The sequence below is a fragment of the Alligator mississippiensis genome, chromosome 2, assembly GCF_030867095.1.
Source record: "Alligator mississippiensis isolate rAllMis1 chromosome 2, rAllMis1, whole genome shotgun sequence".
In the NCBI taxonomy this organism is placed as follows: domain Eukaryota; kingdom Metazoa; phylum Chordata; order Crocodylia; family Alligatoridae; genus Alligator; species Alligator mississippiensis.
In genome coordinates, this window is record NC_081825.1 from 299,667,717 (window position 1) to 299,683,931 (window position 16,215).

The 16,215-nt window shown below is 44.0% G+C and overlaps 1 protein-coding gene across 1 annotated transcript; it reads left to right on the forward strand.

Moving 5' to 3' along the window:
* The first annotated feature begins 1,932 nt into the window (after positions 1-1,932).
* Positions 1,933-15,158, forward strand: GMFB (glia maturation factor beta). Its single transcript, XM_014595123.3, has 7 exons — positions 1,933-2,103; positions 3,944-4,040; positions 4,890-4,939; positions 6,636-6,685; positions 7,587-7,669; positions 9,149-9,222; positions 11,144-15,158. Exons 1-7 carry the CDS (start codon positions 2,101-2,103, stop codon positions 11,213-11,215), a joined length of 429 nt encoding a protein of 142 aa, XP_014450609.1. The 5' UTR covers positions 1,933-2,100; the 3' UTR covers positions 11,216-15,158.
* The last annotated feature ends 1,057 nt before the right edge of the window (positions 15,159-16,215 follow it).

The following is a 16,215-nucleotide window of genomic DNA, read 5'->3' on the forward strand; positions in this document are numbered from 1 at the left end:
ACACACCCAGCCTTTTGTGCATTTAAAAAGGACATTAGCCATTTTGGAAAAAATCACAATATGGTCGTTTTTGTGTATTGTTACTACTGTACCCCAGGTCACTGAAGCTGAATGAGAGTGAGGGGGGAAAAAAATCTCTTTATCCATTTGCTTCCTACATTCATATGCATTTTACAGAAGCGTGCTTGAAATTTAATTTTTCTCCTGAGCTGGACTCGATGATCTTCCGAGGTCCCTTTCAGCCCTAACGTCTATGTCTATGAAACTTCTCCCTGTTTATGCTGATGTTTCCCACAGCGGCAGGGGAAAGAAGCAAACTTTAGGAGAGAGAAGCGGATGTTATTTTAAAACCGCAGCAATTGGCCAGGGACCCGTGGCCTGTACAGACCACGGGGATGTTGTGACAGTGTTGATCGTGGAAAACAGGGCTGGAAGGGACCTTGAGGGGTCACCTAGTCCATTCCCCTGCCCCGAGGCAGATCAGCCGCAACTTTTTCTGACAGACATTGATCTAATCTGTTCATAAAACCCTCCAATGATGGATATGCCACAACCTCTCCCAGCAATTTAGTCCAGGGCTTGACCATCCTTTTAGTCAGCAGTGTTTTCCTGATGGCTAACCTAGAACGCCCTTGCTGAAATTGAAGCCAATTACTCGTCCTCTTATCCCCGGTGGACGGGGGAACAATTTAATTACCTTCCTCTTTGCATATTCGATCAGGTCTCCCCTCAGCCTTCTTTTCTCTAAACAGACCCCATCCTTTCCCTCATTCAATCTTTCCACACAGGCCACGTTTTTCAGACGTCCGGTCCCTTGTACTGTCCTCTCTCCAGCTGGTGCGCATCTTTCTTGCAGCAGGGCGCCCAAGGCTACACCCAGCACTCCCGTTGGGTAGTTGAAGGATTACTCAATACATCTTATATACAACGCTCCTTTTTATACGTCCCAGTACAGCACTGGCTCTCTTTGTAAATGTGTGAATTATTCTCTCCCATTCAATTTGCAATTCTCCATAATCCCCAGATCCTTTCCTGAAAAACTGCTGCTAGCCGGTGGTTCCCCATCTTCTTCTTGTGCTATTTATTATTCCTATCTATGGGAAGTACTTTGCCATTATCTGTAATGAATTGCAACTTCTTTTTCCCCCAAAGATTTCTCCAGATTGTCAACATCATTTTGAACATTAATCCCACCTCCCAAAGTGCTTGCAACTACCAGCAATTTGCAATTGTCTGCAAAGTTAATAACTTCGGGGGCTGGACCCAATGATCTTATGAGTTATATTAAAGAGCTATGTTTTTCACGGTCCCAAAGCGTAGACTTTTAAGAACAAGATTCGGACATGCTGACGTCACGCAGTGTCTGCTGACGTCGTACATCTCACAGCCCGCGCGCGGCAGGGCGCGACCAATCACGCCCCGTGGAAGCTGGGCAGCGCGGGCCCGCACCTCTGATTGGCTCGAGGCTTGTGCCCCCTCCCCCGGCTCAGTCCGTGCCATCCGCGGGGAAATAACATGACCCCTCCCGGTTCCCGTAGCCCGAGGCCAGCTCAGCCGGCACCTCTGATTGGCTTGAGACCTATGCACCACCCCGCTCCCTCGCATACACCTCCCGTGAGTTCAGCGGAGTGACCCATCTCGCTCCCCGTAGTGCCAGCTCAACCGACGCCTCTGATTGGCTCGAGGCTCATGCCCCGCCTCCCCATACATGCTCAGGGAAGAATCATGACCCCTCCCTCTGGCCGTAGCCCGAGGCCAGCTCAGCCGGCGCCTCTGATTGATTGGCTCGAGACCTATGCCCCGCCCCCTCTTCTCCCTCTTGTACACATCCGCCGGACAGCTTTAGGACCCCCTCCCGCTCTCCGTAGTGCCAACTCAACCGACGCCTCTGATTGGCTCGAGACCTGTGCCCCACCCCCCGTCCCCCCTTGCATACACGTCCCGCGAGGGCCGCGTTTTGACCCCTCTCGCGCCCTGTAGCGGGGCGATGCTCTGATTGGCTGGGGAGGTGGCGGCGCAGGCGCAGTGGGGGCCGGCCGCCGTGAGGAGGGGTCGGTGGTCGGTGTCACAGCGCGAGGGCAGCGGCGCGGCCGGGGCACGATGGTGAGCGGCGGGGGGTCGCGGTCCTGCCAAGGGGCGGGCGCGGAGCAGCGGGGCCACGGCTGCTGTCTTCCCGCGGCGGAGAAAGGCGGGCAGGGGGTGCTGGAGGAGGGCGGCCCTCCACGCCAAGGCGAGGAGCAAACCAGCCACACGGGCCCTGCTTTCAAACGGGAAAAAGTGGGAAATTCCTTCCCCGCCTTTGAATGAGTGTGTACAGGAACACCCCCCCCTCCCCCAATCGTTTTATGCAGATACAGATTGGTTTGTGTAGGTTAAAAATGAACATTTTTGGTGCAGAGCGTCTGCGGGGCCGCGTAGTTCAGTTCGGGTTGGAAGGGACCGCTCGTCCACCCCTGCTAGACCGTCGCTGATCGCTCCTCCCCTCCGCCGGCTGCGGGACCGTCTCCGCCGGCGCTCGTGTTAGATGCCTCCAAATAACGGCTTCGAAAACAAACATGAACAAAAGGGAAAGCGAGAGCGAGCGTGTGGGGCAGACGAGGCGCTTTGGGTGACCCTGATCTCTTTTATTGCACCACCTTAAATTAGTTGGGAAGCATTTTCTGAGCCAGCTTTTTGGTTTAAACCCCCCTGGTCCGGCTGAGGAAGCGTCTGCAGTTGGTGTTCGCCCTTCCTGGGGGGAGGAATAGTAAAGAGGTCGGGGGGGGGGGGATTTTAAATTTTAAATTACTGTGTGTTGATTTTAAATTAGTCTGAAGCGTAAGCGTGCGTTACCTGACTCGTACGTCTTGTTAGATGCTCCCCACGTGGGTAACGTTTGAAAGTTCGAAGCGGTACTTTTGTGTTTAACACCTCTAATTTCGAGCCCTTTTTGGGTATAAATCTGAATACGTGACGCTGCTGCCTCCGGTTGCAATACTAGTTCCTGCTGCTCTAAACGGTCAGAGTACACAATAGCAAATGCAACGCAAGGTTTATGAAGCCATCTCATTTCAGGACCAGACTTGCAACAAGACTTGAAGCTCTGCCTTCATCACTAAGTTACAGGCATAGGGACACTTGGTAAAATACACGTACGGGTAGTCGTCGACTTACAACATTTCGCGCTTACAGCGTTTCTAAATGGACGCCCTGTTTCAACTTTCTGACGTCAGTTTCAACTTTACGACGCTTGATCCAACACGACATCACGCCAGAGAACAAGTTCGCTGTGTCGCTCATCTTCCTGGAGAACATCTGTCCAAACTTCCTTGGACACTTTCTTTAAGAAAGCAAACAACACTGCAGAAAAACCTGCAGCCGGGACCCCTGAGACGACTCCAGCCAAAAACCTGTCCAAAAATCCAACCGAGAGTCCTTCAAGAAGTTCAGCCAGTCACCTCAGAGAAGTCCTTCCAAATCAATGCGATTGCTGTTTACAATATAAATACATTAATGTAGCTATATTACTCATCTATAATTGATCGAGTACAAAATTTTGGGTTATTTTTGGTGAAAATACGGTATCAAGCCTTGGTTCAGAAACCAATCCCACAGTTACAACATTTTCTTATGAGAAAATTGGTTCCGATTTGCAGTGTTTTGACAGACGGTTTTCAGAAACTAATTGTGTTGTAAGTCCTAGGACTTAGAAATAACATTCTGACTTTAGGAATTGAGAATATATAACTATCTATAACTGACACGTTTCTGATTAGTTAAGCGTCAGCGTGACCTTCTAAAAAATGAGATGAGTTCTGTTTTTGTATAACGGAAGTCTGCTTTCACAGGGCTTGACACATATCTACATCTGGATGGCATGCGTGTTGTTCTCATTGTTTTAGTGGAGTTGAGATTAAAATTGAAACAATTCTTTTCTTTTCTTTTTTTCCCTCTTCCTATGTAGAGTGAATCCCTCGTTGTTTGTGATGTTGCTGAAGACCTGGTGGAGAAGTTGAGGAGATTCCGGTTTCGCAGGGAAACCAACAATGCTGCCATTATAAGTAAGCTAAAATCACTGGCAACGAAAGTTACAAGGTCTTACAAGAAGTCTCTTTGATCATCTTGACCTGCTGCAGCAGGATGACAGACTGTGCTTCTAGTACAGGGGTTGGCAAGCTCCGGCACACATACTGAGCATGGCACGCGAGGACATTTTCCTCGGCATGTGTTGGCTCTGGGGTAGCTGCTGATAGCCATGGAGCCCAGGCTGCTCCCATGGAAGCCCTGCTGCAAGCAGCCTGGACTCCGTGGTTATCAGCAGCTACCCAGAACCTGGGCTAGCTTCAAACATCTGCTGCCTGTCTGCCCGGACTCTGGGGAGTCAGCACGTACTGGCAGTGCTCCCCGCTGTGCTGCTCTCGCCGCTTCTGCAAAGCAGCATTAGAACCTGGCATGGCAGGGCACAGCGGGGGGCACAGAAAGCTGTTTGCTCCCAGCTCCCCACTGCCCTGCCACACTTCCCCTGCAGGCAGGGGCAGCAGCGAGGGGCACAACCCTCTGCTGCTGCCCATGCTGCTCCCGTGCACACATAGTTAAGTACTTTGGCATGACTTCAGTGACTCATCATGACTTGTGCTGTCAGCATGGCTGAGTGATCTAAGGAGCCACACTCAAGCACGTCTTTCCTGTCCTGGTTGGGGTAGGCTGGCAGTGCCGGAGGAGAAAAGCATATTAGTGCAGTGGGAGGTAGGGGAAGAGGCAGGAAACTGCTGAAGAATTTTATGCTCATTTTTTTTTTTTTTTCCCCCCCCCCCCAGGTTACTAGTTTTAGCCTTCAAATAAACAAGCAAGGTGTATGTAGAGAAGTCTTTTATGGAAAGTTGTTCACCTGTGTTGTGTGTTTCTTACAGTGAAGATTGACAAGGATAAGCAGCTGGTGGTACTGGATGAGGAGCATGAGGTTTGTTTTTTCATGAATTGTAAATAAGAATATCTTCAGCCTGCCATGTATTGCTGCCTCAGGTGCTTGCCTCTAGTTTCAAATTTGTTCTTAAATCTTCATCTCATTTGGGTCACTAGCATTATTTCAAACGCATGGTCGCTGCATGTAAAGCTTAAATGTTTATTAATGGTGTAGCTGTAAAGAAGCAATTGAGTTGTGTTAATTAGCCAAGTAAAATGGCTTAAGAAATTGAAATTTGTTAATGAAATTATATTGTAAACCAGAAGGCATCGCTTGGAAGCTCTTGCCTTTGTGGAGGGATTTTTGCTGATCTGCGTGCTACAGACTAAATTGATGTGCCAGCAATTAGAAGTTAGGCCCCTCAATCCTCTGCAGATCTTAAATATATTGGGTTCAGTCCAACAGGTAGCCTTTTGTGATGTGCAGCGGGAAAATTCACAGACAACACTAAGATGTGGGGAGAAGTGGGCATGTTAGAAGGGAGAAACGGTCTGCAATCAGACCTAGACAGGTTACAGGGGTGGGCGGATGAGAACAGGATGGGTTTCAACACTGACAAGTACAAGGTGCTGCACCTGGGGAGGAAGAACCAGCAGCAGACCTACAGGCTGGGGAACTCCCTTCTTATCAGTGCAGGGGCAGAAAGGGATCTTGGAGTCGTTATTGATCCCAAAATGAACATGGGCTGCCAATGTGGGGCCGCGGTCAGGAAGGCCAACCGCACCTTGTCATGCATCCACAGGTGCATCTCAAGCAGGTCCAAGGAGGTGATCCTCCCCCTCTATAAGGCACTGGTCCGGCTCCAGTTGGAGTACTGCGTCCAGTTCTGGGCGCCATACTTCAGAAGGGATGTGGCCAACATGGAGAGGGTCCAGAGGAGGGCCACCCGCATGACCGGGGGCAGCAGGGCAGGCCCTACGAGGAAAGGTTAAGGGACCTGAACCTGTTCAGCCTCCACAAGAGAAGGCTGAGAAGGGATCTAGTGGCTGGGAACTGGTGGGGGACCAGTTTGCAAACTGGTCAGGGGGGACCAGCAGGCATTGGGGGAGTCCCTGTTCCCCTGAGCACTACCAGGAGTGATTAGAAATAATGGTCACAAGCTGGCAGAGGGTAGATTCAGACTAGACATCAGGAGGCGCTACTTCACTGTCAGGGCAGCTAGGATCTGGAACCAACTTCCGAGAGAAGTGGTGCTGGCTCCTACCCTGGGGGTCTCTAAGAGGAGGCTGGATGAACACCTTGTTGGGGGTGTTTGACCCCAGTGCTCTTTCCTGCCACGGCAGGGGATCGGACTTAATGATCTGCTCAGGTCCCTTCCGACCCTACCTACTATGAAAAAAAACCAATAAAGTGACTTGAAGTAACTTCCCTTCACTCCCAGCACATTGAAATTTGCTGTAATATTTTGGAGAGGGAGGTATTGGCTATTTTAATAGACCTTACTGTTCACTGGCCCAAAAACTGGTCTCTCATGAACAAAAACAAAGTGTGACATTTCAAGAGTGCTGTTCATATTGCTGGTTATTCCAAATCTTACTGGACATTTTTTTCCAAAGATGCTTTAATAATTTTGTGCAATATTGTCTTCAGTTAAACTACCCGTGTCACTTCATTTTTACAGTAGTTTTTCATCCTTGGTGCTGTAACTTTTATTCACTTGGTTAAATATTGCTTATGTTTCCAATATTGCCAGGGTATTTCTCCTGATGAACTAAAAGATGAGCTACCTGAGCGACAACCTCGATATCCTTCTTCTGTTGCTAGCATTAAATCTTCTTCATTGAAGAATGATGTCTAAAATATATTGAAGTTTTCAACCATTTCTTAAAAAAATTGTTTGTGTACTGTGAGATTCTGTTACAGTAATTCTCCACATGCCAGTTCAATAGTGATTCTCACACTTGCATATGTACCTTGCATTCATATCCCCTACTTAACACAGATTTATTTGTACAATGATCTAGTAAAGTCTTTAAGACTCCCTTACTTTTACAGAATTATAGTATAATTGCTAGTTTGATATTTATTTTTAGTTTGTGTAAAGTAAAATGTCCATTTTTTAATAAATATGTTGGTGGTACATCTTTCTGTATGCAGACAGAACAGTTGATCTGCTCTAGGCCTTCAGTTTATTAATGTAAACTGCTGTGAATCTACTCTCAATTTCTGTTGCAAAACACCCAGGGTCTAATTTACCCACAGTTGCTTGATTACATCTTCCATTGACTTCCCAACTGCAGGGGGAGTTGCACTCAAGTGAGCGAGGGAAGACCCTGCCCACTAGGCATATTGCATCTCCCTGCAGGAGGGTACTGCAATGTGGCAGGCAGCAGCAATGTGGGGTGGCGCATTTCCCAAGTACCTCCTCTTCTCTGCGTTGCTGCCACATACCCCCTGGGGCCTTCCCAAGTACCCCCAAGGGTCCGCATGCCCCCAGTTGACACCCCCTGGGATAGAAGAAGTAAGGTCCTACAGCAGGTGAAACCTAAATTGGAATTAAGAAATAGAATTTAGCCATCTCCATCTCATCTAGGTCTCATCTTCATGTTTAAGCAACTCATTTTTATTTATATAAATGTTGCTAACTTTGAGGATGATGCTCTCAGATCTTTGCTTTCTTAAGTTTCTTTAACCTTATAAAAACATTCATTGTGTATAGCTACAAGTATGAGCACGAGGATGGAAGAGTTTCTTATCCACTGTGTTTCATCTTCTCCAGTCCTGTTGGTGAGTGAGCAGCTATCATTCATGATGCTGTGTGATTATAAATGTGGAAGTCCTTTATCTCTAAGGAAGTATTAAGCAGTTTCATCTTGCTCTTCTGAAGACTCAGGCTTTTCACATGTAGGCCCAGTTCTTCAAAGTGGCCCATTATCTGCCAACCCTGGCATGAAGGCTCTGCAAAGTAACGTGTGTGATCTTCAAGGAGTTACTAGAGGGAAGACCCTGTCAAGCATGAAGAGGGCTTTACATTATACCCTGTAGCAGAGGTCTGTAAGACACTTGTGTGTCTCAGCTATTCCCAGCTGTCAAAAAAAAAACTATTGTAATTCTGGAGTTTGTTGGAGCAACTCTAAGGCTGCCTTCACTGGCATGAGGAGTAGAGTAACATCTGGGATAGGAGCATGCAAAGCCAATGCACTTCTGTCTTGCTCTGAGCTCTTTTAATATGTAGAGACAAATTAGTGCTTTGGTATTGGGCTGCAGGTTGTGAATAGTACGAGGGCAGCTTTTAGGATTATTGGATTACGTTGTTATCCTCTAGGTCCTAGGAGATAAGCTGATTATATTATTTTACCCTAAATTACTCTGCAGACTTAGACTAGCCAGGTGGGTGGAAGAGTTTAGCATAAAAGATCTTTCTCTGTGCTTGATAGTGACTTTTGGTAGCAGAAGTCATAAGCCATGCTTACAGTAGTGCTGAGAAGGCTCTGCTGTCTGAGAATCTGAACAGCAGTAAGATACTTCATGAAAGACCTTCAAATAGTTACATAAATAACCGCTGCTATCTTGAAGACTGCCTCAATGTCCTGTCCCCACCCCCTTTCTATCCCTACTTCCCAGTGAAGCAGTCTGATTTTAAAGCTACAGAAATTTCCCAAAGTAATCTTTTCTAGAAAATAGCTTACTAAGTTCAATAAGATGATACATATTTTTCCGTGGCAGTTGAATATTTCTTTGCTTTGCCCTGAAAGTAAATATTTTGAAAGCAGCATTGGTTAGATCCAGACAGATAACAGGCTTCATTGCAAACTACTTCTGTGCTTTTTGGGAAGATGAGTCCTTCAGAAAAGGTAGCAAAGGCAAATTTGGTTTCCAGTGGATCAGCACTTCTTTATAATGTAGCAGATTCAGATTTCTGCTTTGCTGGCTATGCAGTTTGAATTGCACTATAAAGAAGCTCCACAGTGGCATAGGTCGATATCTTGTATTCTTTCAGTTCAGCATTAAGCAGAAGTACAGATGCCTGTTGATGAGGCTGCCACTTCAGCCTCACTTGTTATAACTTCATAAATACTGATATAGTATTTTTTTTTCTTAGTTTCCCTTTGATGCTTCAAAAGGAACAGGTCTCTGCCAGGCAGAGATTCCTGCATTCTGTTGAAAGTGTAAACTTTGTAGTATTAAAGGATTGTAGTAAAAAATGTCTGTTAAATATGGCTTTGCTTTCCTCTCCTCTCTTTTCTGTCCCTCCCCCCACTACAGGGTGTAAGCCTGAGCAACAGATGATGTATGCTGGAAGCAAGAATAAACTTGTACAAACAGCTGAACTCACCAAGGTACAACTTACCGATCAACTGAAAGAAATGTACTTTTCTGTTTTCCAAGGAAAGAGGCCAAGTTACTGTTGGTACATAATACAGCAGGATCCTTGGGTTCTGAGTCAGGCAGGCCTGAAAATTGTAGCCTGCTTTCCTGATGCTGAGTGGTGAGAGCTTTCCTGGGCTCAAGGGGGAGCTCATACTACAAACAGCTCATCCATCTGGTCAGTTGGAAGACTGCCCAGACTTCTCACGTAAGAGGGGAAAGCCCAGAGACCAGCTCTGCCCGTGATTTTTTTCCCTCTTTGTTTACAAACACCTCTCTTGCCAATGTGAAAGCATTTTGAAAGAATGGCCAGGTGCGAATCAGAGGGGATGATTGTCTCTTGTCCCGAAACTAGCCCTATTTTAGATGTAGTCAGGGTGTTGATCCCCTTGTGCCTAATAGGGAGGCGGGTATGTAATATTTTCTTGCTAAATTGCTCTCTCCCTGAGGCATTTCTTTTTTGCTTCTGCTCTTGCCTTCTCCCACTGACTTCCACCTGACTTGACTTAATTGACTCACTCTGTTTCTCTGGGTCTTGGCGTATTGTCTTGGCTTCCGTTTTGCTGTTTGACGCTATAATATTGATCTTGTTTCATCTTTTTACTCTACAATCAATAGTCCAGGAAACAACAGACTGAACACAAGAATTGGTGTTCAGAGATGGGGCCAACAAGGCTAGAAAGCAAGATGAGGATGACAATGCCAAAATGGAAACAAGGGGACAATCTAATAATGAATCTTAAAATGTAGGGATTATTAAGAAAAGGGTTAATAAGGCAATTCATGCCAGCCAAAAAGTAATTTCATTGGCAACTTATTCATAAATAACTTCTTGTTTGAATCCCCCTACTCTTAGTTGACGTTTGGCATTGGCTTCCTGTCCTCGTATGTCCTTAAGCTATGTTGGAATTGGCACAACTTCAAATTTAGACTGAATATTATAGTAAAATATCCTGATTTCTGTTAGGATACAGGGCGTTTCCTCTTTCTGCTAATAATTCTAACTTGCAGCTTCTCTGCTTGAGACTTATCTTGCTTGCATTGGATTAAAGAGAGCTCTGTCCACTTGCTATTGAGGCAAAACTAATTACTGAGCTATTGACTACCTTTTAAGAAGGTAGTAATTCACTAGTGCAAAACCCAAGGACCTTAGCTAGAGCAATGTAGTACAGCCTGACTTGGCATATGGCATTATCAGGTCAATAATTACTCTTCTACTAGACTTTTATTGACAAGGGTGATGGAATACTTTGTACTTTGGTTTAATCAGCTGGTTCAGGACCTCTTTTTTTAAGAACTTTTGCAAAAGTTCAGTGTTTGTGAGCTTAATATTTGACTATATACCTCTCCTCTACCTTCAAGTACCAGATGAACAAAATAATTTAGTGATTGAACTTTTGTGGGTGTCTCCTACCACTTAACTAGAATTTGGATGGAATGCACTCCAAGTGCTTCAACGTTAATTTATAGCAGTGGATGGTAACTTTAAACTAGAGATATCGTTTCAGATTATAATTCTTTACATATCAACATAATATTTTAAATTACTCTGAAATGGCATTCTTGGGTATTGTTCAGATACTGTATCTTCATTACAAACAAGGGTAGGAAACCCAGAAACAGAAATTATGGACATCTGTAATACAAATTAACTTGAACACATGCTGCCACCTAGGGTCCTGCATAGTTTTATGCCTCACTATTCTAGGATGTTAACCTGCCTTTGAAAGAATGTACATGAAAAGAGCACATGAGCACAATTCCTTGTGCATCGTGACTGTTTTTACAGTGCTGCTATATTGTATCGTTGGAGGTGTTACATGATGCCTCTCTCCTTTCCAAGTAATAGAATATAAATGTCTGCTTGATTATTTTTTTTGCAATTTTGTTTAGGTGTTTGAAATAAGAAATACAGAAGACCTAACTGAAGAATGGCTGCGCGAGAAATTGGGCTACTTCCACTAACAGAACCTCTGTATTAAGTATTTATGTACCATCCTGACAATACTGGAACCAGACATGAATACTTATGCCTAAATGCACTGTATTTACAACAGTTTCCTGCAGAACATCTCTTGTGCAAAGTTTCTACAAGGAGGGGAAGGTTTGTCTCCTTGACTTAGCAAAACTTTGCAAAGTATTTTCTTATTTGTACCTTGAGGGAATGCTTGTATGCAGGGACTCTTTTGCACTCTCGTGATTGATATCTATTACTACTACCATTCAGAATTTGTAGCTATTTACAGATATAACTCAGAAGCTGACACTAACTTTCTGAGCTGCAAATACACCCTTTTGACAGATATTCTGTACTGTTTATATGTGAAAATAGTACATGACAACCTGTTTTGATCTTATGAAACTTTGACTTTATGGCTTTTGAATTTCCCAAACTAGTCTGTGGAAGTGTTTAATACTAACTGAATCTGAATATTTGTACTACAAAAAAAAGTAGCCTTTTTGTCCTAATAACTTTTTTCAAGCTTTCAGGACTGACTCTGTAATTCCAATGACTATCTCAGCTGCTTATAAGTTAGTCTAACTAAAATTCAGGGCAGAATCATGACTGACCAGGACTTATAGAAAATAGCCTAATTTCGCCAAGACTATATAAACTCAAGGGCTCAATTACACTACTGGTTACATCCATTCCATGTGTCTCTCATAGGCGACTTTGTCCATAAATTTACCTCTTAATTCGCATCCTTTTGTCATACGAACACCTGTTAATAGTGTGTGCCTTTACTTCGTTAGCTTGAAACTAACAATTTTACACTGCCACTTACTCCAAATTTGAAGACTGACTTTTGTTAAGGGGTCCAAGTAACATGTTTCCTAGTGCCTCATGGTGCGACTGACATGTAAAAAAATGAAACAAACCTTTGAAATGTTCCTGTTCCCCTCCTCGTCCCTCAAAGAAAAAAATTCCAATTGACTGCCACCTCTAGCAAAGGCCTGGGAGTCCAGTGGTTCAGTTATTTTTCATTATTTTTGTGAGTCATTTGACTTCAAAATGGTCTTATTTTTGTGAGAGACTTTGGCCATTTGTAACTACTGTGTTTTTTTTTGTTTTTTTTTTTTTTAATGAAAGACAGTTTCCTGACTCTTAATTGTTTGTCGATCAACATTACATTCCAGCCTGAATAACTCGAATCATTCTTCACTTAGTTATGGTTCATCTCCTTGGCAAAACAGCAAAAGAGTCTAATATATAAATTGTATTTAACTTTTTATAATTGACATCTTTTTAAGAGTCTTTTATATATTATATAAAAAAGTAGAATAGTTTGAACTGGGATATTCTGTTTGACCCATGTAGTGGCAAAAAGGTATTCGTGTAACCATGTCTCACTTACAGCTTATATGGGTGTGTTTGTGCTTCTGAATAAGTGTCTTCTGAAGTGCAGCTTCCAGTTGGGGATAGCTGTTATTTAAAGTACAGCTGCCCTAATAATCTGTGTCTAATGAGGAGAATCAGGACTCAAACTAGGAGGCCAGTATTTCATGCTGTGAAACCTTTGTGGAAGGAATGCATGTTTACTTGCAAATACAACATAGCAGTGTTTTTCAAGAAATCTGCACATAGCTCGTACACTTGTCTTCAGTGGCAGTAACTGTTTACTTCAACTTTTATTGCTCCTTCATATATTCACAATATGGATTTGGGCTTTTTTCCTCCAAAACTATTGTGTTTCTTAGAAGATCTTGTAACTGGAGGAAGTGAGGGTGGGGTCTACATGGCAGGTCTCTGCACAGCAGTATATCCTGAATGCGGTTGACACTGAAAACAGTGTAGCTGTATTAGTCTGGGCCCAGTGCCCAGATTAAGGTATCCATATGGTTTTCAGTTCCCAAGCTATTTCTGGCATCTGCATAGCACTGCATCATGGCCTGTAGACATGCCCTAAGATTCCTGTTTTACCGTATTGAACTGGAACAACCCATTTTCTCATTCTTGGACAGAGAACTTACTGACTATATATTTTTTTAAAAATTAAAAATGTGATTTTTCTTGCGTGCTATGGGCCAGTAGAATCGGCTCCTGTTGACAGACATATAGATAAGACTTCTGAAAATTATGTCAATAAAAGGGACCTCTTTGGGAAGAGTTTCTCTTTCACTGAAATTAATATACCAATTAATTCAAGTGGTGATGAGAAATTAATATGGGATGCTGCCAGTCTTCTGCACCGTTGCCCCCTGCCTGTATCCCTGAACCACAAGCTTCTCCCTCAGTCTTCCCAGTCTTTCCTTCACTGTTCCACTATGCCTCATTCAGCTTTCTGGCCCTCCTGCTGGCTCATCTTCTACCGTCTTCCACCTCAACCTCACCCCAGGATCTTTTGCCCCTTTGCTTACCCTTGTACGCATCCCCGAATCATGTGGGACTTTGTGATCTGAAGATGCTTGTGATGTATAGGATGCATGAATCCCTAGAAGCACTGGTGGCTCTAGGGGCACTGATGGCTCTAGGGGTGCTTCCTTGGTTTCTTTTCTTCACTCTCCAGTGAAAGAAGAGAAGCAACTGCAGTAGTTAGAGGCGCTCTAAACCAGTGGCTTTCTGCACTGTACAGGTTTTGTACACTATTAACGCATACTTCTGCTGGCTGTCGAATGATAAAGGCTACAAGGACAGTGTTCAGGACTGTCATAACAACTCAGTGCAGGCATTGCTAACCTCGATGCAGTCCACACAACAGGTGTGACTTGTAATGCTGCCATGTTGTTAACTGCCTAATCCTGTCTTTAGAACTGCTTTTTCTTTACAGCAATTACAGCAATCCCTTAAGATCATAAGGCGGTAAACCTTTCCCTGTAGTCGGAAAGCCAGTAAGTTCTGACTTTGCGTATTATATCAGATGGGCAAATTTAACTACTAATGATGACTCTTGTCTGACCAAAAAACACGTTTACACCTAAAGAGTATTCAGACGCTGAAGACAGAACAGTATTTAAATCATCACAGGTGGAGGAGCCATTGTAGTTCTAGGTTTCACTCAGTCAGCTTTTTCTGTTATGGGCTTCTGTTACTGAGAAGTGAATACCTGCCTTGGCAACAGCCCCTGACCAGAAACTTGACTGAAAGCTCTCCAGAACGGGGAGCCCCTTTTGCAACATTAAATTTGGCTGTTTTATATGTAAGGCAAGTGGGTGAGGGATACCCGGTTGCAATCCCATTAATCAAAAAATGGCCAAATTGATTTAGCATGAGAGTTTGCATGTTGTTAGTTCATAAAATGGACTGATGCTGTTGGATTTTTGAATAAAAATGTTTAAATGCTGATATTTGGTGGTTTACTAGTAATTCCAGTACTGTGTATGCCTCCCTTGATAAACTAAAATGGCAATAAGGGTGGGATTTACACCTTTCCGTGTATCGCGCAAAGGAGTGTCTTGCACATTCCCACTGAAATCCTATTTTTATATCTTAAAACTAACCAGCTTTAGTCCCAAAAATCATCCTAAAATAATGTTAAGGGTCTGAGTCAAATGTGCAAGAGTAAAGTAATTGCCTTCAATCTTCACTCCACAATTTCTGTGCACACTGAAATGTGTGTTGAAACATCCCGCTCGAGCTACTGCAGAAACAAGGTGTAATGAGAGACGAGTGGAAATTTTCAGCTGCTTTGGCCCGTTGCAACAAAAGAGAGGCTGCTGTGTGCTGCTTAAGCACATGCCAAGATAAGTTCCCAATGCTGCAGATAGAGGAGGGTATCAAGGAGGCTTGAAATACTGATGGTCAATGTTGTTAATTTAGCAATTCCATGTAACTGTTAATGTCCATAACTGGTACAGTTTCCATGCACTACTTAGTCTCTGCTAGTTCATACTGCATGTTTATTTTTAAACCAAACCTTTTGCTAAGCATGGTGCTTGTATTGGTTTAAATAAAATGTTAATACATAAATTGCTGTTTCCTGTCCTGTTTTCAAGTACTTAATGAACTGCGTAAGAAGGCCTAACCATAAAAGGCACCATTGCATGAGTCACAGCACCTGTTTTTTGTTTTCTGAGCAGGTGCATCTCAGAGAGAGATTTGCAGTAAAATGTCTTTTATGCTTCCAAGACAGCAACTTCTTAAACTGCGGGAAGTTTCTGCCAAAATGATCATCAGGGAAGTACTTAGATGCTCTTTGTGTCATCACTGGGTCAAGGCTGAACACAATTCTGATGAGCGTGTGGCTCATCTCCACTCTTGCAGGAGGTGGGCATTGTGGGGCTCCCATCCTCTCCATTTGTGGTGTCCTTTACAAAGACATGTTTTTATGAATCCTGAAGTACAGTTTGGTAAATACCAGAGCTGCATAATCTGTGAGCTCTGCTGTTATTTTGTAATGCCTCAGTAACCTGCATTTTTACTGTAGTTACCAAGATACAGTGGGCTGGAAGGCTGAGCCAAGCAATTTGCACAAACTATATTTCTTATTAGCAGTTAATCTCCTCCTCTCTGGGAAGTGGCAGGCTGTGAATACTGGTGCTGCTTTGCTTATTGGCCTCCTTCAGCAAGAGGAGCAAGAAAAAAGGGGCAGTGCTGTTGCCCTGTGGGGTCAGGCCAATGCTCAGGATTTCAGTATTGTGCTGTTAGACAGGAGGGTGTGGTGCACAATTGCACATACACACATACAAAAATCAATTAGATGTGCGCACACACACTCTAGGTGTATACACCCCCACTAGGTGTGCACACACACTACCAACTCAGGCACATACACATCCAAAATTACCAGCCTAGGCACATGCACACCTATCACCAATTCAAGCACCTACACACTACACACACCAAAAGTTAGACAAAAATCAACTGTCAATATCCACACACCCAATACACATACACGGATCACTAATTCGTATCTCATACACATGATGACATATACTTATGTGTATATTCACCAGTTCACACACACACCACCCACCTACACATACACATGTGAGTTTTTAACTTGGATGGTACGGTATGAATGTGT